Source organism: Manacus candei, unplaced genomic scaffold (assembly GCF_025592945.1).
Source record: "Manacus candei isolate 608988 ecotype Guabito, Panama unplaced genomic scaffold, ASM2559294v1 h1tg000011l, whole genome shotgun sequence".
NCBI classification, from domain to species: domain Eukaryota; kingdom Metazoa; phylum Chordata; class Aves; order Passeriformes; family Pipridae; genus Manacus; species Manacus candei.
Genome location: NW_026138059.1, coordinates 14,842,075 through 14,864,612, shown reverse-complemented (window position 1 = coordinate 14,864,612; position 22,538 = coordinate 14,842,075). Strand labels below are relative to the sequence as shown.

At 38.0% G+C, this 22,538-nt stretch overlaps 1 protein-coding gene across 14 annotated transcripts in view; it reads left to right on the top strand.

Annotated features, from left to right (window-relative positions):
- The window catches only part of DST (dystonin), a 307,129-nt gene extending 294,157 nt beyond the window's left edge, over nucleotides 1-12,972 (top strand). For 7 of the 14 annotated variants that reach the window (XM_051777805.1, XM_051777809.1, XM_051777807.1 and 4 more), the window contains 7 exons: nucleotides 775-792; nucleotides 3,818-3,935; nucleotides 6,242-6,310; nucleotides 7,081-7,280; nucleotides 7,742-7,852; nucleotides 10,432-10,555; nucleotides 11,920-12,972. In XM_051777805.1, coding sequence (XP_051633765.1) covers nucleotides 775-792; nucleotides 3,818-3,935; nucleotides 6,242-6,310; nucleotides 7,081-7,280; nucleotides 7,742-7,852; nucleotides 10,432-10,555; nucleotides 11,920-12,185 — 906 coding nt within the window. In that variant the 3' untranslated portion in view covers nucleotides 12,186-12,972. The remainder of the gene's footprint in view (nucleotides 1-774; nucleotides 793-3,817; nucleotides 3,936-6,241; nucleotides 6,311-7,080; nucleotides 7,281-7,741; nucleotides 7,853-10,431; nucleotides 10,556-11,919) is intronic. The other 7 variants (XM_051777812.1, XM_051777813.1, XM_051777819.1 and 4 more) reach the window with 3 other exon arrangements.
- The last annotated feature ends 9,566 nt before the right edge of the window (nucleotides 12,973-22,538 follow it).

Genomic DNA, 22,538 nt, shown 5'->3' with positions numbered 1-22,538 from the left:
TTTATGGCAATTATATCTTTTCTTTAAGATTGTCTACATTTTATGGTTTTTTTCTCTTATTAGAACATATAGATTAAAAATATGGAAAAATGCTGCTGCTTGTATTTATTTTTGCTGAAACTACTGAAGCTGTTTTTAATTATAAGGAATTTTTAAAAGCTAACTGCATGTATATAACACACACACATAAATACATACAAACAGTGTCTCCTTAGAAGCCAGTCTTTTTGCCTGGATACCCAAAGTGTTTAAACTGTAGCTGATTTTCCATTAATTTAATGAAAACAGTGATTGTTGTTTTCTTGTGGTATTGTGTTGTACTTCAAAAATGTTTTACCAAAGTGTATTCAATCACTTTTACCCTCTCTTGTCATTTTATTGGAACACACATACTTCTGAAGGTTAGGCAAAGTGTTAGATATCTGCAGGACGATTTTAGTAAAGAAAAATAAATATCACATAGTGGAAAAAGATCTGCTACTCCAGGATCCAAAAACCAGAACAATTTCAAGTGGAATATGCGATATTCAGCTAAGAGAGATTAATAGATACTTGTAGATTATTTTAAAAGACTACAGAAACAGCAATGGGAAGGAAACAGAGGCCTTGAATATTTTCCATATTCAGTCTCTGGATGGCTAGCTACCTGCTCATCCCTCAAGTAGATACTTTATTTAGAGTGTCTAATGTGTTAGTTTGCATGTGTTCTAGAGTCATGTAGAGAATTTCCTGTAAACTAATCGTGTCTTTCTTCCATTTTTCATTTCTTATCAGTTCTTCCTGGGAAATCAGGTATAAACCAGTGGAATGTGTTATGAAGTTTCTTTTTTATTTGTCCCCCCTTTTTTTTTTCTTTTTTTTCTAACGCATAGTGATTTAAGCTTGCAATGGTCAGTCTACTTGCCATCCATTCATCTTCAGCTAATTCATTGCTGGTCAGCTGTGGTATTTCTTTAAATGCTATGGAGCGTTCCTTGTCTCAGGATCCCTCCTCTACAATCCCTCACCTGCTTTCTTTGGCAATTTTTCTCATTAAGGAGATTACTTTTAAAGGAACCAGATAATGGTCAGCAGCAATTCCCACAGCAAAAAATCTTGAGCATTTAAACTGTAATTATAGAGATTACTATTATCTAATCAGTTTTCAGCTTTATAGTGGAATCCTTCAAAATTCTGTAATATCTTTTTTAGGCCATTAGATTAAAGGCTAATTGTGGTAAACAGATCCCAGAATCATATCAGTTATTAATTGCAAATTACATAAAAAATACTTTCATCTTTGCAAAAAAAAAAAAGGTAGAATCAAGCAGACTGGTTAAGAACCTGGCTGATTTGTGGTATTTTGTGTAGTAACACAAATCATTAAATACGTATTTTGGAAATAGGCAAAATAAACTTGCTGTTCCAGTTTAGACTACTCCCTCTCCCAAAGTGTTTTCAAAGAGCTATGGGAAGTCTGTAATGTACTGGAGCTGTGTTTAAACATACTTTGTGTCAGCTGGGTCACTGGTGAGTCATACCGAAGCCGTACAGGGAGGAAATGCTAACCAGTCCTTACTTATTCCTGTGGTACGTACTGATACACAGCCTCCGAAAGTGCTAAATCATATTTGCCTGGTAAGAATGGAAATACCTTATGCAAACTAGATACCATTAGTATCTTATGCTTTTAAAAAGACAATAATATGTGTAATACATTCCGGATATGTTAGTGTTAACAGCATTAGCCATTTTAAATCTAAAGATTTTGCAAATGTGGGCGCACTCTTATTTACTTGCAAAGGCAAGTAAATATACTTCTATACTTGAAGTATAGAAGAAAGCACAGAGCAGTGGATAATCTTACCACATGCCTCAAGCAATATATCTAAACAATAATTGAAAATGTTTTTCACATATAGAACAAGTCTCTCTTTTAAAAGACTCTTTGAAATTATGTTAATCCTCTTATCTGCCATCTGTACTCTCAGATCTGGGAAACATGCAGCATTTCTTGAGAGCATCTCTTACTGGTGCAGAACAGTACCATGGTAAAAAGCAGCCACAGGAAGTTAGCTGAGGCTTCTCTAGTGACAGTGACGTTATATGACTGTTGTCAAGAACAGGACTTTTTGTAGCTTAAACTCCCTTATGCTTTTAGCTCTGATTATTTGAAATAATGTTAAATACTGTTTAAGGAAAGTTGGTATCCTGGCTATTTTAAGAAGGAAATTAACTGAGTTACCATTAGAAGAAATGCCTTGTGTTACTTTCCAGGAGCCCCACTGTCTGAATTAACAGCAGCTAGGTGGGCAGTTGCCAAAGGACATTGTATTTGACCCTTGATATAGTTGCCTGATGGAGTCTAACTGAATAATTAAGCTGGGATGGGAAGAAAAATAAAGAAAAAAGATACTAATCTTCAGAATTTAGAAAGAATTCTCAGTAGGGTCAAGGCAATAAAAATAAACAGCATCAATTTAGATGCCATTTTTTAAAAACTTTGATCTCCATATATAAAATGGTTGTTTGTTTGGCACATATTGAATAAATTATTAAAAATCCTTTACAAATAATGATCACGTGAATGTTCTTATTTATTGCAAATACAATTTATTATTGAATTAAGCAGCAAACTTTGCTTTTGTTTGGTTCCTAAAAGTAATAGTCCTTTAAACTTATTCTCTCTTCTTGGCTTAAGTAGTACCAAACAACTAAAGTCATCTAACAAGTAGGGAGCACGTTTGTGTGGTTTGCATTTAAAGCATTTCAGTGCCCTCACTGGAGCAAGTAGGTACAGTTGAATTATGGCCAGCCTACTCCAAGGGTCAGAGATTGTTTTAAAGAGGTGCATTCAACTCCCGTTGGTTTTAGCGAGTGCTCTGCATGTTTGCGTGAGAGTGCACTGCACTTGACCTGATGATCTGGTATAAAAATATTTTAGTAGCATTGGCTAAAAAATACTGAATTCTGGTTAGTTTTCTTGAGATTGTGAGGTCAACATTTTGGTCGTGTTGTCTTTGATCCAATTTTGAATGGAGGTGCTGTGTACAGGTTTTGTTACACAGGTTTCAAGAGCAAAATACTCATTAAGCCTGGCCATCGGCCCAAAGGAAAAATGGACTCATACCAGAACTTAGTATGAAACAGGTTATTGTGCGTCTCTGAATTGTGAGGAACCTTGATGTGTAGACAGAGGAGTGACAAACATTTTATAACAAAGGACAATAATGATAGCTATCAATCATTCATTGCTTCTTTAATGTTCCTTTCCTCACATGCACCTTACTATAGGTGAGCAGTGTCAGTGCTATATCTGAAAATATTCCTACAAATGAATCAATTCATAGAACTGTGCAACACTCATAACACATTGAATTTCCAGCCCACATACTGATTGTTTAAAGTGATGCTGCCTTTCTTTCAGCTGACATCATTAAAAATCAAGACTGTTGCAGAAGAGAGTATGCTTAAGATTTTATCAGTGAAATAATGCAAATAGGTCTTCATTAATTTGCACAAAACCAGACTGTAACCATTTAAATAATGTATTACTAATTTTGCTTCCTTTATGACCTCAAACATTTGAGAATCAAGCATAAAATTAAACTTGAGATTCTTTCTTAACATTCTGCCATCTTCTTTGGATTAGTGCAGTGCCATCTGATTTGAAATCTTAACAGCTTTAATAATCTGCCTAAATAAATTGATTTTTTAGCATTTACTAATAATTAAAGATCAAAATAAACTTTTTTAAGTGTCTGATTTTTAACCTGTCAGTGCTAAACTACATCTAAATGACTGAGAACCTCAGACTGTTGTTTGATTCTTATTGCAGTTTGGTGACTCTCAACAACTGCGCCTTGTTCGTATCCTAAGGAGTACAGTCATGGTTCGTGTTGGAGGTGGCTGGATGGCACTGGATGAGTTCTTAGTGAAAAATGATCCTTGCCGGGGTATGTAATGCAACTGTTAAAATGAACATGCTGATTATTATTTGAATGCAGTCACCATTCATTGTCTCAAGATGGAGATGGACTTGTATAAAATGCCAGTTCTTGTAAACATCATCTCACTAAATGTCACATTTTTGTAAACTTTAAATCCCATGGTTGAGATCCTCTTTGGTCCACTAATGTATGTCTGGAATAGTTGTGGTGTCTTCTGCACAGTTCCTTCAGTGTTAAAGCAGTCTAATTAAGAGTTGAACTTAGCCCAGATAGAGTTTATGCCATGTAAGCTGCTTGTATGACTTGGCAGAAGTAGGACACAGAAATTTACAATAAAACCTTCTTAGCAAGAGAGAAGTTTTAAGGCAATAAATCAAAATAAGGCAATTTAATTGATGAGTAACCACACCACCACCACCACCACCATAAGAAACTTCTCTGGCCAGTAGCTGCACCTGGTCTTTCAGTCTCTACCTTTGTAACCTTTCTTTTCATTGGCATCCTCCCCAGAACCACTTTGCAGAGCCCTGAGCCTTATACAAAGCAAGTGGAAATGGTTCTGGTCTGGAGGATCCTGTGCTCCAGAGAAGCAGGGAGCGCTCTATCACTGTGCACTCCAGAACATTGTATCAGGTGCATTATATTCTCAGTACACAGCAGTGGAAAGCTCACTTCTGTAGTGGGAAAGTAGGCTGTCTGGAACTGTTCTTGGAGGAACAGCTGGAGACAGGAAAGAATCCAATTGTGAAGGAAGTGGAAGAGACACAAGTCAAATAGCAGCCAGAGTAGTAAAATTGCAGAAAGTAGTGTTCACTATTTTCAGAGTGACCTGATGTTCTGTAGCTAGGTAGTACTGTCCTGTTAACTTGCAGTATTAAATTTACTTCATTTTTACTTCTTAGGAGTTCTGTAGAATGTAGTAATAATCAATATTGTAATAGTGTGAGAACAGCACAGAAGGGTTCAGGAATGGCAAATGAGCTAGTGAAGACAGTGACACAGCTGTTTTGTAGACCTTTCTCCAGTGTCAGCCATCTCATATTGAGGAAGGTTTCTGTTACAGACCTTGAGAGAGAGGAGAGCTTGTATTTACAGCAGTTGTCATGCTAGGTCAAGGGTGTTAAATCCAAAAAGAAGCTACCATAAACCCCCTATTAAATGCAAAATGAACAGAACCCTTGTAAGGACTGGCAGTGTACCACTAAAAACCTTTGTCTACAGGCTTGAAAGGTACCCACAAAACTTCTTATCATATTGAAACCCATAACATCTTAGTATCATGAAAGCACTGTCCTAACTTTACAATGACATATCTGACTTTTTTAGCAGGGTTAAAAATAGTCCTTTTGCTTTCCAGTTTATTGCATATATTGTTTATTAAATGTAAGAATAATATTACATTTATTGGTGTTACCACAAGTCTACCTGAAATTTAGCATCTGATTTTGCACTATGGAAAAGTCATTTATGCCTGCAGAGCCATCCTTACTTTATAGCTTTCTATTCCTATTCCTCAAAAGTACAGGGTAGTAAAAAATGAAGTGTACCTCGAAATATCTGACTTCATTGAAGGGTTAACTTGGTTAGTTCTGTTGTATCCCAAACATTTTTCTCAGGCCTATTGATGGGGTAGACTGTTGCAATTTGTTCTTGGCTTGACGCTGAGAGATATAATACTTAATAACTGTCTAATTAATTTATTGGAATTCCTTATTACTATCCTTAGTATTGTCTGTAGTACTTTGTTCCTTTTTCTTGGAAATAAGTGAGCAGAGCAGTGGGTCTAAAGAAACTCCAAGCTCTATAAAATCATCCAGTTGGTGGATGTTGTACATAGGTACCTAATCCTAGTCTGGTTGAAGTCAGTGGTGCAGATTAGTCATGAATGCCAGTGGTGCAGGTTCAGACTTTTCCTTGACCTCTTCACCTAGCAAATCTTAATTTCCACCAAGTGCTCCTCATGTATTCAGATAAATCACATTTTAAATAACTGTTGTCATAAGCAGCTTTAAAAGTATTGCACCTATTTATATAAAATCACTCTAGCTTATATTACTTCTTTATGTCAGCAGATAAATACTGTTGTTACACAAGTATATTTGGGACTGTAGCTGTTTGTCCAAGCACTATTTCCTTTTGGCATAGGAAACCTTTGAGAGCTCGCCTCAGAGCACTTAGAGACAGCTTTTGCTCAAGTCCTGTCTTTTGGCCTGGTGCTCCAAGTCTCTTGCATATGCAGCTGCTGTACTTGATTTCTTCTCCTGCTAACGATTTTCTTTAATGTGACCCATGTCCTGTGTCATTTTTTCTAGTTCATCATCACGGGAGTAAAATGTTACGTTCGGAATCAAACTCTTCAATTACCACTCAGCCTACTATAGGTTGGCAAATCCCTCTCTTTGTCTCCTTCTCCTCTTCTTCTCTCTCTTCATTTCCTTCCCATTTTTTTAAGATAGAAATATATATATATACTTTTAACAATGTGCTTCACCCATCATATTTAGCTTAACATGTTCCTACGTGGGCTGGTGCTTTGCAAGCTAATTTTTTGACACGCTTGAAGAGTGTTTCAAAAACAATTGTCATTCACATTGAACAGTTAAACGCTAACATGTCTTGCATCTATTCATGCAGAACATCCTCTCATATGTGTGTTTGTATGTGTGTGTGAGTGCTTAGCCACCAATTACCTCATCATAGTTTGGGTTTTATGTTCATCATTGCATGTTGCCAAACTACATAACTTCATAGTTTTGAATAAATATATTTGCTGCTTTCCTGTAAGTTGTACTTAGCTATTTCTCCTGGAACATCCAAGCAAGTATTATTTATTATAAATAGCTGTAGAGATAGCAAAACTGCTCATCAGGTTGTGTCTATGTATTAATAGTTGGTTGATTAACAAAGATTTAGCACGTTGAGCATTCCATTATCACGCTGACTTCCTTTGACAGTGGTTCATTCCTGCTGGCATAAAGTGTTAGAATAAGCGAGTTCTGCACATAACTCTTCTGTGTCCAAAATAAATGCATTACACAATAATGCATTTTATTTATTGGTAAAATGTGTTGGAGTTGGCATGGCAAAAATGACCATAAACAGGCTTGTGACAATTTTCATATCTGATTAAATGGAACACCTTTCTCTGCAGCTAAAGGGAGGACAAATGTGGAGCTGCGTGAAAAATTCATTTTGGCCGATGGTGCCAGTCAGAGCATGGCAGCTTTCCGACCAAGGGGCCGTAGATCACGACCCTCTTCGAGAGGTGCTTCTCCCAACAGATCTACTTCTCTGTCAAGTCAGGCTGGCCAGGCAGCTGCCACACAGGGAGTTGCTACAAGTACACCGAAGGTAAGGAGAAGCGTACAGAACTGCACTAGTTAACAAATGGGGTATAGATTGAATTTTTGGTTTTTTTCCTTGCTCAAGTAATATTGTTGCTTTCCCTAGCTCATAGGGAAGAAGTATCTCCATTTTATTTCATAGTCTGGGGAGGATCTGAGAAGTCTTTTCAATGTATTTCCTCTACTCTTTGCTTGCAATATGGGAATAGAAGAAGTCTACGTTTAAGGTGTCACATGAGCTAACTGGCAGTTTGGGAATTGCTCTGAAAGAGCAACGAACTTCTCCGTTTTGTTTAAAACATAGCTCTGCCATCTCTTTGGTTGAGAACATTTGTCATTAACTCCTTTGCTTAGTTTTTATTTCTACTATGAGATTTGATCTCCCTATGAAAGCCTGGGTATCCTTCTCCATGACATTGTTTTCCATCTACTGTCCTTCATATTTTGATTTACCATTGTTTCATACAGACACCCCATCATTTAATACGCAACTATGGTAAACCATGGTTGACAAACAGCAAAACATCAACTCCTTCTAAGCCATCAGAATCCTCAGACTATCAAGGGTCATCTGCAGAGGTACAGTAAGGACAGAGATTCTAGTCTAATGACCTTCCTTCACTAAAACTGTCCCTTCACTAACAGCCGCTAGAGTTTCAGTGCTTCAGAGCTGCAACGTTCTGTGCATATTAATGCATTTTCTTTATTTTAGACCTTTGTCAAATTATTTCTTCCCTTTTTTCCCCCAAATCTTTTTTTTTAAAGTGCTTTAAAAAAAAAAGGCATTTTAATATAATTTACATGTTTCCTTCCTAAAATTGTTTACTTTGGGTTCATAAAGTACTGTAATATTCCTGAACTGCAGGAACAAGATTAATAAATCATGATCTCTAGTGCAAAACCACTAATAAAGAAATACCCAATCACTTTGAAGAAGGTGGCAAAAAAGACTGACTTTGATATATAAATGCTTCCAACAACAGAAAGTTTTGTTTAGGGGGGGTAGTGACCAATCGTTGCTCTAATAAGATTGCTATTTGATGACTTAACAGGAAACCAGCATGACTTACGTAGGAATTGCTAGTATAGCAGTTAGGATTGTGCTGGCAATTAGGCTGTGTGACCAAAATTCGAAGGGGCTTGGAGCCATAGTGTCTCCTCTAATGTCATTACAGTCAGTGAAAAGATTGCAGCTGTATCACTGTGTCATTTGTGGGAGTTACTCTTGCCCTGAGTTAGGTGTAGGGCTCAGTGAGGGGAAACCTTTTGCTACCACCACTCTGTTGTATCTGCTTTTCACAAATCTGCACTTTGATGCCTATGGCTATTCTTGTGACACCTTCTGGTGTGAAGTTTACATAACCTCAGCATGGCTTTGCTCAAAGATGCACAATGAACTTCTCACTCCCTCCTTCTGTGTGTGTTACTTGTGCACTGCAGGTGTGTCTGTGTTTACAGCACTTCAAGCACACGGGGCTGTTGCTTAGAATGATTACCAGCACAGAGTTTAGTCAGTTGTCAGTTTCTAATATATTCATGTATTTTCTTTCATCTCTTAGCTGGTAACTGCATTGAAAGATTAATTGATGGTACTTTAAAGAGTTTATAGACATGGGAAGGTGTTGTTTTCATTGGATTACAATGACAGGAAAGCAGTTGGCCTGATTTCAAATGGGGGCACTGTATTTCTTATCTGCTCTTACAACTGCCAGTAGTTTCGGTGAGTTTCTTTTATGTAAACAACCGTGGTTTAAGATTATAAATGGAACGGTCAGGGTGGGGTAAGTTGCAGTGGATTTCTGAGGCATTCTGCAGCATTTTCTGCCTGAGAGAGCCGTTATTTATTTTATAAGTTTATATTTTTTTATGCATTTGGGCTTAGGGCAAAACTAAAGAACAGGCTTATTTTCCTTTTCACACCAGTGATTCTACCCCAATGCCTTGCCCAGAGTGCAGCAGTTCCAGTGGAGGTAATAGAAAGTGTTCCCTTTCTCCTTATCCTCCCAAGCAGTGCCTTTATAACAGAGAGATACCCAAGGTGTGTCTAGCTGAACGTCAAGCATTGTATTTGGCTTTAAAGAAAGTTTAACATTTGTGACCACTGTTGAAGCCAGCAGATTGTCTGTTCCCTAGCATCTCAGTGTTCTTTTGTTCAGCTGCACCAGACATGGTCTGAGCTGGCAGCTGCCAGGAAAGCTCTGCCGGGAAAGCTCTGCCAGAGCCAGGCCTCTGCTTGGTTCTTAGCTCAAGGCAGCTCCCAACACACTCCTCTGGATTTTGGTTTTCAGTACCTAATTCTACCTACTATGGTATGGGGATCAAAGGCACAGAACACACTTCATGGTCTGGTTTTATATTTTGGATATTTACTTAGTATTTTTCTGCTAATTACTGTGAATACTCTAGTTTTTCTCCAATTTGCATACATTTTATTTAGTGTGTTATATGCATTTTGAGATATGAGGATTTAATTCTTGTGGTTTTGAAAGAAATTTTTTGATTTGGGACAGATTGTAAATCAAGACATTTTATTTCAGAAAAAAGAAAGCAGGCAGGGTAAGACTGTAGAGTAGAGAAATTGCAGACAATATAAGACAGATAATGACAACTGAAACTTTTTTAATTAGTCCTATGCCCTTTTTTCTGGTTGTATTTTTGAGGGATTGATTTTTTTGTTTGTTTTGGGTTTTTTTCTTAGCAAAAGGTTTTTGAAATTTGGTAGCCTTGTTTCAAATATAAAAATAATTTGAAGGCAAAACAAATGTATTCATCGCCTATAGCCACAGTCTGAATGGTGGAAAGTCAAGCTATGCAGACATAAAACCTCAAGATGTACCATCAACTAATCTTATGTGCCTGACTAATTATAAGAAGGTAGCTTTTTTCTTTCTTTATATGCATTATGATACAAACAAAATTTTAAACAAGCTTTTAAAATAATTTTTCTTTGGTCTTTTATATTTGGCTACTTCAAATACAAACTGCTGAAGGAACATTCAAAACTTCACATCACGAAAAATGTCCATAGTGGCTCAAACTAGTATTTCAGATTTACAGTGAATGTTACGATGATCATATTCTAAGCTATGTACCACCTATGACCAGTCCTGATCTTCAGCTGAAAACAACATTTGTTTATTGTGTTTTGCTTTGCATAGGGAACACCAATTCAAGGAAGTAAGCTTAGGCTGCCAGGATATCTATCAGGGAAGGGTTTCCAATCTGGAGAAGACAGTGGCATCCTGTCAACAGCAGCTACCAGAGTCAGAGCTCAGTTTGCAGGTGAGTGTCTTGACTTTAGAGCTTGATCTAGCACTTGCTTTGTTTTCCACCTGAATACTTAGAGTCACATCAGGGTTTGATGGAGATGTCAGAAGAGTGGGAAGGAGTGAAGGTCCTACTGTCTGCCCATTACTGAGGGTGCACATAGTCAGGGTAATGGTCCTCCGTTCACATGGTTGCACAGCAGCTATGTTCAGCTCTGGATGTGCAAATTTGTAACTGCAATCTTCTTGACAGTGGGATCTCCAATGTATCTGCCTGAGGAACTGGGGCAGAAGCATTTACTTAAAAAGAAAGGGTCCAGTTCTTCACAGTATTCAAGTTATGCTCAACTGTGATGGAGCAAAGGGTTCACTTAATCATTACTCGTCCATTTCTTTTGAAAGAACTACAGGGAGCAGCTGTAGGTGACCTTATTAATGGAATAGCCCATACAGATTTTTAAATCAGTATATGAAAATAGAAAGCAGTGAGGCTGTGCTCTTCCAGGATCCTCACAGCAGCTCTGTATAAGGGAGAAGGATGGATGATTAGAACAGAAGATAGCTCTACTGGCTTTTCCTCTCATCTTAGGCTCTGCAAAGCATAATCAGCAGCAGTGGGAAATCCTGATCAAAGAGTACATGTCTTTTAAATTACAGGTGATTTTAAAAAATGAGCCACCTAATATTTTAGTTCTTCACACATGCAAGGAACCAGATTTGTGAAGATCAAAAATACTTAATAAGTAATTGGAAAATTCTGAAAAACCACATTAATGATTTTCTGTTTAAGATTCTTTGTTGTGGTTTTTTCTTCATGGCGCGTTGTCTGGGCAGGCTTTTACTTTAGCAGGCTTACTGAGGGCTCATTTACTCAGCCCTTTGTTTGGGAGAATGTATACTCTGCCCTTGTTTAGTTGCAGCTTTCAACTGTGTGAGCTTGATTTTTTTTTAAAAAGAGGGGTACACATTTAAAAATTGGGATGCTAATTTGCATTTCCAAGGTGCATATACTGAGAAATCATGATAGAATGAAGAGGCCAGATACTAATTTTTTTTTCAATTCATAGCTGAGAAAATGGCAGGGGAAAGAAAGGCTCTGACTGTTGAGTGAAGGTACAATGCATGTCTAGTAAGTCAGGAAAACCAGGATAACACATTTTTAATGAGATGTGCTAGTGACAAATCAACTATGTATCAGTGTTTGATCTTGAATTTCCTTCTGTTTAGTGTGAGATACAGCATCATTTAACTTGCCTGGCAGAGGTCTAAAGTTTAGTTTGTGCAATAAGGAATTTTTGGGTTTGCTAAAGACCTAGGAAAGACCTGCACATCTTTTCCAACCTTACCTTTAATACTGATGGTTAGCTTCTCTCTTTCCAGAAACCAGAAGAACTCCAAGCAGACCTGGTAGCCGAGCAGGAAGCAAGGCTGGCAGCAGGTCAAGTAGCCGCCGAGGCAGTGACGCATCTGACTTTGACATTTCAGAAATCCAGTCTGTGTGCTCAGATATGTCAGAGACTGTTCCTGCTACAAGCAGACCGACACCCCGAGCAGGTTCTCGGCCAGGATCAGCCAAGCCTTCAAAAATTCCAACCCCCCAGAGAAGGCCACTGGCCAGCAAATTGGACAAGTCCTTGAAGAGATAATATGATTGGCTCCACAAAAGTCTTTTCCTTTTGCATTAAATATTTAAGTTCATAAGATGTAAAATATTATGTAGAAATTATTGTGAAATATCGCAAGAGGTGGATTTTTAATTCTGCAGATGGCCTTATTTGTGTATTTGTCTTCTTATTTTATGTGTATAATTTTTGTCAGATTTGTTTTTGGTTTTGCCATATCCTGTGAGAAAGAGAAAGAGTTCTAATGTAAACTAACAGTTGTACACAGTAACATGTAGAAAGTACACTAAAAATAATTGCCGAATGTACAGTGTACTGAATGTACAGTAAGTCTCTGCAATCTCAATAAAATAGGCCTATTTCACTATGTCATTAGTTAACAGTAAAGGATACCTCATGATTTTTCTTTAAAAAAGAAAAAGAGAATACTAAAAGCCAAAAGACACAATTACACGTTTTGAGCTAACTAAGCAAACACTAAAGGATGTACATCAAAACTACTAAGTAATACAAACCCACATTCACAGTACCCTTATTTATACAGCATTTCTCAGAGAACTCACAGAGTTAATTAAGCACTCGCCAATAATATGATACTCCAATACCTTGTAGCATTTCTGTGCCATTGCTTTCAATGAGGCCAGACACATTCTGGATATATTCTGTAAGAATATCAATATAAAGTGCATTCATGTAAATGTGAGGTTTTCTTTTGCTTGAGTGGATGGTAGCACTGTATCATTGAACTCATTTTGTATCAAAGCAATTTTGCTTGCAGAAAGCTCTGAAATAAACATGTCCCTTGACTTTATTTCTATTGTATTTCTTATTTCACAGGAAGGTAATTTTCTGTGTTATATTTTAGGGCATATACCATTTCAGATAACCAATAATTACCATAGGAACACAGGCTTTAATGTTATTTCCCATTATCAGCAATCAGATTTTGGTTAGCTACTGTGTTTGTTTAACAAAACACTAAATTGCACATATCGAATCACATGAAATGATATGTAGTTATTGTGTGTCAACAATTTTTTCTCCTTATTAAACTTCTGTCATTTATATACCATGTCTGAAAGGCATAAAGAGTAATTCACTTGCTCTATTAGTCAATGAAACATTTTAGCCATTCAAGGATTCTTTGACAGGACTAATAGTTCAATTTAATTGGAAAAAAGATGTAGTTTCAAATGGGAGTTCTGTAGCATGGCTGGATAGGTGCTGTGGTAAGTAGTGACAGAATCCCTAGAAATTTCAAATGTCCTTTGATAATATGAGAAAACTCTGGTAGAATTTGGCCAACATGCAGACCAAATAGTCTAAACCTGACTGTTCATATATCAGAAAAAGACGTACATTTAGCAGAGGAATTTTAGGGGAGGACTGGTTTATGGTTGGTCCTGCAACATGCTGACAATGAAACAGAAGCTCAATTTATCACATGCAGGTATTGGTGATAGCTGCATTTGCTGCTAATGCTTACTGGCAGTATTACTCAGGTGATATTTTCTGAGTTGTCACAAGAGCTTACTGCAGACTCACAAGTTGACTCACACGATCAGTTTATAAGAAACAGATAAACAAAATAATACTTGAAAGATAATTGAATCAATCAAAATCCATTTGAGTCAGGGTTTTCTCCAACACAGAGTTGAACAAGGGTTTGTGGAAAATTATCACTAACCAGTCCTGCTGTGTCTTGGGAATTGGCACATGTGTTTAGTGATTACTAACATGTCGGTCTCTGCTGTGGTGCTTTATCTTTCCATTTTTCACTTCTGTTGCTGCTATTCGTCCAGTGATTGCCTTCCTAGAACACTCAAATAGATCAGGATGACTTCAGTACTTTTTGGAACCCCCAACACCCTTGCATAGTTGTTTACATTTAGAGGTGATCACTGAAGCATCTCTACTTGTAAGCAGGAGAAAGGAAAAGGATAGGATTTAGGCACTTGCATGGAGAGGGGCTGTAGGAAGAGGTGGTGCCCGCTGTGACATTCTTGGTGCATTTTGTAACCATAAGACTGATGGTGGAGGGCATAGGGATGACAAATCTAACTCCTCTGCCAAGAATATGTACATAGTTCAGTTCCTTGTATCATAAATGTACAGAGCAGCTCACTCCACACACTGCCACACTTCAAGTAGTGTTGGCATGTACCTGAAGCACCTTGTATATTGTGGTCTTAGCTTAAATATATTTATAATGCTTCATTAATTATGCAACTGTATGGAATTTTTTTTTTGTACTGCTACATTGTAACTTTACAAAAATATTAGAGCTGTGTCCAGCCATTGAGAAATCCAATGCCAGCTAAAAGAACCTAAGGATGAGGTAGATTACTGTGGCTTGTTGGTGATTGCAAAACAGGGGAGGATGGAACTGGAAAAGTGGGGAAGTTCATTTATTGTATGGAGAAAATCATCCATTATTGGAAATCCAATTAATAGTAAATTAAATAGGATTAGGAAATCTGTTGAAACCCTAAATCTGTCTCCAGATGTTATATCTTACTTAATTAACTTCTTCCAAAAATTATTTAACTACTTTAGTTTGACACTAAGAACTCCCAAAACTAAGAGACTTTCCAAAATTCTGTTCCCTGTGTTACAAAGATTATACTGACAAAAGTCTGAAAATAAACACTGGATGCTCTGTACATCTGTGACCCAAGGATGAATTAGCAGAATGTCATGAAAAAGGCATATTGTGCACTTACCAATAAGTGATAGGTAGCTCAGTTTTAGTGAACTGATTTTGTAAAGAAAGAAGTGGTATTCGATTTCCATCTTCCTATATTTAAAAAGCCTTTCTTTTTTTGGTACCAGCATAAATGAGAGAGGGAGGACCAGTTCCACAACCACATCCCCACCTTATTCAGCGGCATAAGTTTCCACGTAACCTTGTCATCAGAGATGCATTTTCTCCCTTTTATTACCTTCCTTTTAACAACAGGAGTTGATCATAAATTCACCCAACCTGTTGGATGACCATAAGTAGAAGACAATTTAGTGTGGCCTAGACTCTGTATATACTCTGTGATTCTCCTGCACAGTGAAGAAGAGGTGATGGGGAGAGAAGCAGGATTGGAAAGCCTATGGCTATGAGAATGATATTGTTAAGTGAATAATGTATATTTAGCACTTGGAAAAGCTGGCTCAGTTCTAGGCTCCTGTACTTTTTCAGTCATATTCAGCTTTCTGCCTTTCTGTTTTACTGCCTTCGAACTGGGAAAGTGTCCACAGAATTTTCTGAAATCTGCAGATGATTCACTATTAGATTCCTGGCCTAGGCATCCTCAGCTTTGTTTACAGTTTATTGTTAGCCTCTTACTTACGGGTTAATGTAATAGATGACAGTAATCCAGGCTTTGCCTCCAGCACATCTCTTCACAAAAGCATAGGGATGAGGTTATATGCAATCTTAATTTAAAAATTAAAGTATTTCTTAAAAATAAACTCTGATGCAAGCAGCTATGCCATACCATAGTCAGCAGCAGAATTTGAACTAGTGGCTGCTGATGTCTGCCGTAGGACCAACAGGACTGTCAGCACCGAGAGAGGGGCTGTAGCACTAGATATGTTTCTATGTGTAAAGAAGATACAAAATTAACATTTTGTAAATAACCACAGGGATGGAAAATCAGCATTGCCTCATTTGCTGCATCTCAGTACAGCTGCCCTAACTGCTTCCAGGTGTTTCCAGTTCTTAGGTTGTGTGGTATCACCCGAGCTCATCCTAGACCAGAGGCATTTAGCTAGATGTTTGCTCTGACTGTGGGCTATAGAAGGGAGTGATGATGTTTGGAGGTTTATATCCTCGTGTAAGGTGAGTGGAATTTTATAGAACAAATAAAATGGGCTTCCCTAATAGTTCTTTCTGCTGAATTTGAATAACCTGTTTGCAGACATGGAGGTGGGAGAGATGGTTGGCTTGGTTTCTTGCTTTTTTTTCCAGTAGTGTTGGTAGGTTAAATGCAGGTAGGTTACTCATCTCTGTATAAAAAAGAATTTCTATTTCTCAGAAAGAGGAACATTGCAGAGGAAAAGGGAGCTTTTCAGAAATAGTGGATGAAGCAGCACCTTAAATTCTACATAACTTGCATGAAAATGCTGCTACTGGCTGATAGTGTTGAGGTATTTTTAAGTCCTTCTGTTAAGACTTGTTCAGAGTTTGGCTGTTGCAAATTAAGTGGTATCTGACCTGAAGCTAAAGGAGGCTTGGGGGTTATTTTTTCATGGTTAAGTAGTTCTTCTGAACTGAAATTTTTCAAATAGTCTGAATTGCAGCTTGGGGTGCTCTAACTGTGCTTTTGTATTTGAAGGTTGAAGAAAGCATGATAAAGGTGAATTGTGTAACTTAGCTGGAATTCTGGCTGAGTAAGTATGAGAGTGTTAATAGATGTGTTCTTAAAACTTGGATGATTGAGTATGAGTAAGAACCCAAACCCATAAATCAGGCCCTGTCAGCATCTCCAATAATTTTTATTCCTCTGGGAGGAGGAGACTGAGTGGTAATAGTTCTGTTCTGACAGGGAAAGCTGATGTGGAGCTTTTTGTGGGGGTCATGATGATCTTTACAACATTTTGAAAAATATCCAACACCATTAATTTTTTTTTTGTCTTTTTGAGGCTTGATTCTATGACTCTTCCAAGTCATGGAATCATAGAATAATTTAAGTTGGAAAAGACCTCTAGGATCTTTCTCTTCTTTAATCAGAATAATGGGGACCTAATGATCTATGGAAGAGTTTTTAGTGTCTGGGCTATTTTTAAAGGCACAGAGTTCATATGATAAAGAAATATCTCTATATTTAAAAGCCAATGATCAAAGCATAGGACAGGACACAAGTCAGTTCAAACTGAGGATGAGAAAAATAGGCTTATAGATACCAAAATATTGGGAAACTCAAAGTTTGCTGATCAGAAGAGGGGATGTGACTTTCAGCAACACTGATTTGAAGCTTTATAGACCAAAACAATGAAAGAAGGTAAAGGGAGTAGGCAGGCTTCACCAAAGGCTGAAGTAGCTAAGCTGCTATCTGGAGTCCTCTTGTCTCATGTGAGCATGAGAGGATTAAAAAGTGTCTAATATATAATGGATGCTTTTTATTAAAAGGTATTGGTAAGCTCATGGAAACTGCTGATGAGTTTAGACTTGGAAAAATGATAGAAGCAATCGTAAATGAGATATTAGTAGAAACCTGAATAAATATACAGTGGAAGAGTTGTCTTAGCTTTTGGAGAGAAGTCATGCCTTGGAAGTTGCATGGATGTCCTTGCAAAAATCAATTAGTGTGGACAAGGGTTGAGATTGACCACATGGCTTTGCAAAAAAAACCCCAACAAGTTCTCAAAGAAGTAAGCATTATGGGATCAGAAGAAAGGTCTTACTGAGGGTAAATAGCATGTTGAAAGCTAGGGAAGACAGCATAGGTGAAGGTGGTCAGTTTTAACAGAGCAAAGAATTCTGCAGTGGAGCCCTTGACAGGTTTTAACACAAAGCTGTAAATGCTGGCTCAGAAGTTCCTGAAGTGCACAGTGTTGGAAGGGTGCTCTGGAAAAAAGCATCACTGTGTTTCTGTGATTCATCATGCCTCTTGGGAGGTGTGCATTGCTTTCCACTGATGCTGGGGATCCCACAGTGACTAGCTCAGCCTTGGCCAACTAACCTTTAAATGGCTAATTCAAGTAGAATGAATCCCACCTCAAATTAGTGAGTTTATTCTGGAATGGGATTTTCTTGAGTGGTTTGGAAGTTCTTCTGCTAGCTTTTACGACTTACAAACCCTTTTGTTGCGTTAAATGTATTTTAGGGATGTGCAAAGCATGGGCCATCATATAATTTAGCACCATTTCTAGTTCCATTCAGGAAATGCAAACCACGTAAGATGGGTGGAGAATCCAGTCATGTTATCACTTTCATACTTCAGGAGATTTTGAGCATTCCTGGGTTCCTTTGGCAGCAAACACAGGTACAAGCAGTGTGTTTCTGTGTTGCTCCCTGTCACATCTATCTCTGTGAGGCAGCTGCAAATCATGTTTCCTTTGAGTTCCCAAATCGTTCGTCCTCCGGGGATCCAGTGGCACCAATGGAAGTGAACGCGTCTTTCATGGGACACTGGCAGACCATGCACATCCTCAAGACCTAAACCATTAAAAACACTGAAGTCCTTGAAAATAATACCATGTTGCAGTGTTTCTCCTCTTTTCAAGTGTCCTATGGATCAGAGGAAGATAACAGAAAGGGGTTTTTCCAAAAGACATGACCTATTCATTACTTTCATGTGAACCAACTGCTGGTTGGTTTTTTTGTTGTTGGGGTGTTGTTTTTTGGTGGTTTTATTTTTTCCTATTTGCATTCTAAATAAGCACAATTGAGTGTGACCATGCATTAATAGCCCTTTCTGGAATGAAGAAAAATAAAAATAATTAAGTAACTATTTCTTTGAATAGCTATCCATTCAGTCACCAGTTAATCCAGAGCACAGTTTGGTATATTTGAACTGAAGGATAAAACATAAATATTCATTTTAAAGCAAATGTAATATCTTCTGTAAAAATACAATGAGATGTAATAAACAAACAACAAATAAGCTAAGCAAGCCTAAGGAAGGCAAGACGCTAGCAGCGAAGGCTGTTTCCATGCATTGTTATTGTTTTTTCCTTGCAGAGTATATTTACAAATACTTGATACAGTTGTTCTGAACTGTACACCATATCTGCAGCATTTCCTATTAAAATGAGCAAACTGAATTTTTCAGCCTATATGTGTGGCTCTGTAACAAAAGGCAAAGTGATGCTTCCTGTGGCCAGATGGTGAGGAGAGTGTGCAACCCCCAGCTCCTGAACTTGGGCTGAACCTCTTGGTTATGGTCCCTGTGCAGGCACAGCTGCCTCCTCACCCGAGAGACCTGGCGGTGACTGTCAGGAGGTGATGCCTCATTAGTTCTGCTGATGCTTGGGAAGAGCGTGAGCCTGACCACAGCAATTTCAGACACTGGGAAACCTTTCAGTCCATTGAAATGGTCACCTCACCAACACAGACTTCTGCACAGGATTTCTTTTTTATGCACATACTGTGTTTACCTGAGAGATGAACTAATGAAGAAATTATCTTTAATAATCTTTTATCTCCACGCAATTCAGGGCATTTATTTCTCTCTTTTTTTTTTGATTTTCCTGCCCCTCTATGCCCTCTGGCTTATCAGGACTTACTAAATCTTTTTAGATTTTTGAGGAGGATTTTATTCTTAATGATGCAAAAGAATTTTAATATAGCTCTCACTAACAGAAAAGCTCTTCTTAGTTACCAGTGGAAACTTCAGCCCTTGAACGAGCACTTAATATTTGATAGCTTTAAAGATTTCCACGTGAGAAAGCTCCTTTGTCCTCTGAGGTCCCACTCTGTTTCCAATGATATGCGCATGACTCTCCAAAAATGTTGCAGTGATCTCATCCAATAAAATAACCCTGGTCAGTACCAGCCCAAATTCTCAGTTAGGCAGTAGGTGGCCAGAGGGGCATTAGGCTGCCACAACCAACCTCTTCCCCCCATTGCAGGAGAGATGCCTTAAACTGGGGGAAACTGATCTCCTGGTGACTGAGAGTAACAAAATATGTCTGTGGTCTGTCTATGGGGAGGGCTGGCACGGGGGGCAGGCAGCTGCTTGGTGGCCTGGTTTAGTGAGAACAAGGCTTCTGCTACAGCTGTGATAAAGAGGGTGTATTTCCCCCTGCTAGCCCATGCTTTTGTGAAACACTAATAGAAGTAAACCATTAGTCAGGAATTTCCTAAATAGCAAAATGTAAATTAAAAAGGGGTATTACCAGCTGGAGTTGAGTTTTTCAATCAAAATGGCAGAGATTAAGGAAGTTCTTCCTTGTCTTAGACATATGGCCTACTGGGTCTAGGAATGTCTTTTCAAGGAGTCTTTATATATTATTAGTCAGTCTCTGGCCCTGAATGCTGTGTTATTGAACTCTAGGGTATAAGATGTGGTCTCCAATACTACATAAATAAAAGCAAATATTTTCATCTCAAATGAGGTTGAGGGAGTTTGAACTCAGGTACAATGATCTCATTTGAATGTTAAAAAAAGAAAATAAAAACTCTGAAAAAAAATATTTAATTGTGCAATGATTATGCAGGCTGTCATTGTTTAAAATGTGGAAAACATTCAGAAGCACCTGTTGGATGGGCAATATTTTAGGCAGCTGTGTTAACATCAAGTGATGATTTGGAGAGTTCAGTTTTGCAGGTTGGTGGTGTTTTGGGTTTTTTGGGGGGGTTTTTTTGTGGTTTTTTTTTTTCAATTAACTGCCTCAGCTTATCAAACTGAAATCATTTGGATGTATACACAGTTTGGAAGGTACAGTTGGAGATAAAACCAGCTGGATTAAAATCCGTGAGGAGAAGATATCACTGAGTTGTGATATTAACTTGCAAGAAAACATTTTTGTCATAAATCGTGCTGTGCAAACTCACATCTGTAGTCTCAGACTGGAGCACCAGCTGTGTCTATTGCTGGCAAGATCTAGCTAATAATGCATGTCAGAAAAAATTATAGTATAATTTAATCATGCCTCTTAGAATAGCAGAAATAAGGCTGAAATCCATGTGCCTGTAGACAAAAGGTTTTGTCTCGGTTCCAATCCTGTCCGAGGATGCTCTATCAGAGTGATAAAATGTCATTGCAAAGAAAAAGCAAATTAAAGCACAGTTCCTAATTAAAATGTGAAGTAAGTGTGCAATTCAAGTAGGAATAGCCAAGAGACACGTCAATTAAAGTGTGAGCAACAAGTACTGCAGCACAAAGCTGTTTTCCTGGCTCTGAGCATTGGGGTGGAGGGCTAGTTTAGGACTGACTTGATCAAGCCTGGAGAAAGTTGGCTAAAAATCAAGTTCCATTTAATTTTATTTTTTTTTAAAGTCAGTGTTTAGTTGTGTTTTCTGTCCAGGTTACTCTTCACTTAGTATTTCAGGAGGGGAGACTGGCCAAAAAAACCCAAGGAGTCTCAGATTTAATGTATCTTGCAAGAGCTATTCTGTGGCAGGGCTTTTTTCTGGCAGTATAGCAGGAGGTGAACAGTGCTTCTTCAAGCCGATACAACTTGGGGGGGGGGGTTACTTAGAGGGATGCTGCAAAATGGTGTAAAGAAGCAAGATAGAGTATCAGACTGGATGATATTGGGGCATTTCTTAGGCTGGTATTTTTGACACAGTTCTGTAAGAAGCCAGTATAAAGCTCTTGTGTTGGTGATCATTTTGTAGTTAAAAAAAAAAAGGTCAAGTTACTGGAAATATGAAAAATACCATATGGGATAGTTTCCTGGCTAGTCTTGGTTTGCCTCAGAAATGCTTTGGTGATGCTATGCTTCCAATAAACACTAGTATAACAAAACATGTTCTGTTTCCAGCACTTCTGATGGTGACTATCCTCTCAAATCTCTAACTCTTTGTTGTCTGGTTTGGTGAAGTGGTTATGGCAGTCTGCCAGCACTTTTCCTCTATCACTAAAGCTGTATTGACAGTGATGACAAGCCAAGCTGGCAGAATAGTGATGGCATTTCTTGCTCAGAGGGGGTTGTTTTTTTGTTCCTGGATTTCATGGTTCTGGGTGGAAAAATTGTGTGAGACTATTTGGTACTTCTGTTGAATATATGGTGAATGAAACCAAGAAGTAAAGAGCAATGTGAGAATGCAAAAGTCAATATATAGGAGTACTTTGAAAAATCCCAGGTAGGTGCAAGTCTAACTTTAATGGTTTGCCTTAGGGTGCATTTTCCTGTTCATATATATCTCTTCCTAGCATATAGTTCACCTGGAGAATGGAATCCAGAAAGTACTGAAACACTTCTTTCTTGTCTCTTTTTTTTTTTTTCCCCTAAGGCCAACAAGCAGTTGATTTAGAATGGGGTAAGTATTCTGTGTACTTCCAAACTTTCTCTTATGTTAGAGATATCATGTTATCCCAGTTTTGTTACAAAGAGATGTTGGAAATTAAAAAGCAGATGAGATGGGAGAGCAGAAAAACACCTCTTGGTGAAATTAGAACTACTATGAACAACATGGTCCAAAGAGCAAATGCTCAAATACATTTGGTTTCTAAAGGTAGCATGTACCAAAGCCATCTCCAGGGCAGAAGTGTGCAGCCCTCTTAAGTAGGGTCCTAAATACAAACATATGGTGACTGTGTCACTGCTGATCCCTTGTTCTGGTAACTGTAACCTCTTTAGAGTGCTACTCTGCTCTTACCATTTTGCATCTGAAGAGTGGAAAGAGGGGAAGCAGGAATATGCCACCTTTGCAGATAGGAAACAGAGAAGCAGATTAAGCAATTAGGCTGGGAATATTCAGGAAATTTGCTGGCA